The sequence below is a fragment of the Hyaena hyaena genome, unplaced genomic scaffold, assembly GCF_003009895.1.
Source record: "Hyaena hyaena isolate Hyena2069 unplaced genomic scaffold, ASM300989v1 scaffold_2419, whole genome shotgun sequence".
Classification (NCBI taxonomy): Eukaryota; Metazoa; Chordata; class Mammalia; order Carnivora; family Hyaenidae; genus Hyaena; species Hyaena hyaena.
In genome coordinates this window covers 34,981-37,653 of record NW_024083053.1, presented here as the reverse complement: position 1 = coordinate 37,653, position 2,673 = coordinate 34,981, and the positions used below count along the sequence as shown (strand labels likewise).

The 2,673-nt window shown below is 40.1% G+C and overlaps 1 protein-coding gene across 1 annotated transcript; it reads left to right on the top strand.

Annotated features, from left to right (window-relative positions):
- Nucleotides 1-219: 219 nt before the first annotated feature.
- LOC120227497 (olfactory receptor 4C11-like) lies at nt 220-1,134 on the top strand. Its single transcript, XM_039225604.1, has one exon. The coding sequence runs from the start codon at nt 223-225 to the stop codon at nt 1,132-1,134; it is 912 nt and encodes a 303-aa protein (XP_039081535.1). The 5' UTR covers nt 220-222.
- Nucleotides 1,135-2,673: the final 1,539 nt, after the last annotated feature.

The window sequence follows — 2,673 nt, the reverse complement described above, 5'->3', positions numbered from 1 at the left end:
ATTTCTGGATTGACAGATAGATCTCAAAAAGGCTTTGGCATCTGCAGATTTACAAAGATTCACAGAGTATTGAAGGCAGTTAGAACAAACATAACATGGAGCAAAAGCAAGGAATTCAGAGTTCAGCCCACCAGTCTTCCCAAGATGTCACTTGTTTTCCTTCTCTTTGCAGATTCGGCCCTTGTCTTCAACTGCACCTTACCTGCAGCCACTAATATTGCCATGAATAGCAGTGTGACTGAATTCATCCTCTTTGGGTTGACACAGGATTCAGGAAAGCAGAAGATAATATTTGGGGTCTTCTTGATTCTTTACCTTGCGACACTGTTGGGCAACTTACTCATTGTAGTGACTATTAAAATAAGCAAGACCCTTGGGAGTCCCATGTACTTCTTCCTATTCTATCTGTCCTTTGCTGACGCCTGCTTCTCTACAACCACAGCCCCCAGATTGATTGTGGATGCCCTTTCTCAGAAGAAGACCATTTCCTACAATGAGTGCATGACTCAGGTCTTTGCAGTCCATTTCTTTGGGTGCATGGAAATCTTCGTGCTCATCCTCATGGCTTTTGATCGCTACGTAGCCATTTGTAAGCCCTTGCGTTACACAACCATCATGAGCCGGTACGTCTGCAGCGTTTTGGTGATTCTAGCCTGGGTGGGATCCTGCATCCACTCTTCAGCACAAATTTTCCTGGCTTTGAGACTGCCTTTCTGTGGCCCCAACGTGATTGACCACTATTTCTGTGACTTGCAGCCCTTGTTGAAACTTGCCTGCATGGACACTTATGTGATAAATCTGCTAGTTGTTTCTAACAGTGGGGCCATATGCACGGTGAGTTTCGTAATCCTGCTCATGTCCTATGTTGTCATCTTGTACTCTCTGCGAAACCACAGTGCAGAAGGAAGGCGAAAAGCCCTTTCCACCTGCACCTCCCACTTCATTGTGGTTGTCCTATTTTTTGGTCCGTGTATATTCATATACACACGCCCAGCAACCACATTTCCAATAGACAAGATGGTGGCTGTGTTTTATACAATCGGGACGCCCCTGCTCAACCCTCTGATCTACACACTGAGGAATGCGGAGGTGAAAAGTGCCATGAAAAAGTTATGGTGTCGCAAATTCTGTTGATACAGTATATTCAGAGATTCTAATGTATATTGCCCTAATAGCTTAGTTTTCATTCATGGATAGGTAAGCGGAAATATTCTTACTTGGGACAATCACTTAAGAAAATTTAAGTTCACTAGTATTTTATATATTTAATTGAATTTTTAGAAATAAATATGAATAAATATATATCCTTTATTCTGAGAAGATTGAATTAGAATTGGGCTACTTAAAGTTTGCATCCATTTTGTATAAGCTATGCTGGATCTTACTTGAATTCTGTTGACAGCTGCCCATATTCACATGATAATTTCACTTCCTGTACAAATTTGTCTTCACACAGAAATGTACTGACTAGGACAGAATGATTGTGTGTGTATGTGTGTGCACACACTAATTCTTTTTTAGATTTCATTCTAGTCCTTAAGTACTTGGACATAGAGCTAATCTATATGGAACTAGAACTTAGGAATGACTTTGTGGTTTTGACAACCTGGGACTTGGAGAAGAAGTTCTGAGAAGCTTCTGCCGTGGACTGTGTGTCTCAGCCTGACTCATTGGGGCATCTACATGGTTGCACCCTCAAACTCCAAGAAAAGCTGGAAACCTCAGTGAAAACCCAGACTGTCACTGGAAAACATTCTCAAAGTTCTGTGAATGGGGGGAGAAGGAGAGTTTTACACTTGGCAGTGATGGGCAGATCCACCCGTCAGGAGCTTTTTGGCGAGGTGTCCTTCCCCTTCATTTTGACCTTCACATAGAAGAGGCAGTGGTTGGGGTGGGGGGTTGGCAGCAGAAATATGCAAAAGGATAACGGGTAGAAGGGAGTCTAGGGAAAAATGTACAGTGTGGAGAAAGAAAAGGTGAAAGGAAAGTGGTAACTTTATCCCAGTGGGAGAGAAGAAGCTTTACCTGTTTCATATTTGGAGAATCACTTTCTGGCTATCTGAACATTTGTAGGAAAAAATATAGTTTCAGGTTATGTCCTATAACATTGAACTAGCTTAGCTTGGCTTCCTTAGCTGTCATGTGTAATTAGGCATCAGGAAAACACTTCACTTATTGATTCAAGTTCTTAATAGTGTCTCAAAAATCAAATTTCAGATTCTTTGGGAAAACCCGGGTTTGAAGGTCTGTTAGTGTTTTTCAATCTTGGTCTTCTGGTTTTGTAGAAGAATTTTTAAAAATATATATTTTTATTTTTGAATATAACTTAATTGATAAGGTACTAAATACCCTACTACTATAACAACCACCACCTCCACCACCACCACCACATCTAAGTCTCATAATTAAGTACTGTCATGTGATGCTACTTCAGTATCTGAATTTATAGTTCCCATCAAATTGGCAGCAAGAAGAATTACTTTAAATGATATAGGCTAATGAGAAAAAAAATCCAATGACCTTCATAAGTATGTGAAAAATTTTTATCAACTGAAGACCAAATGTTATCATGTCCCATCAAAAAAGTCCAAGATTCCTACATAGAAATGGTGGCAGAATAAATATTTAAGTCCAAAAGAGGACATTTGTTGGATCTCTCAGTCCTCCATTTTT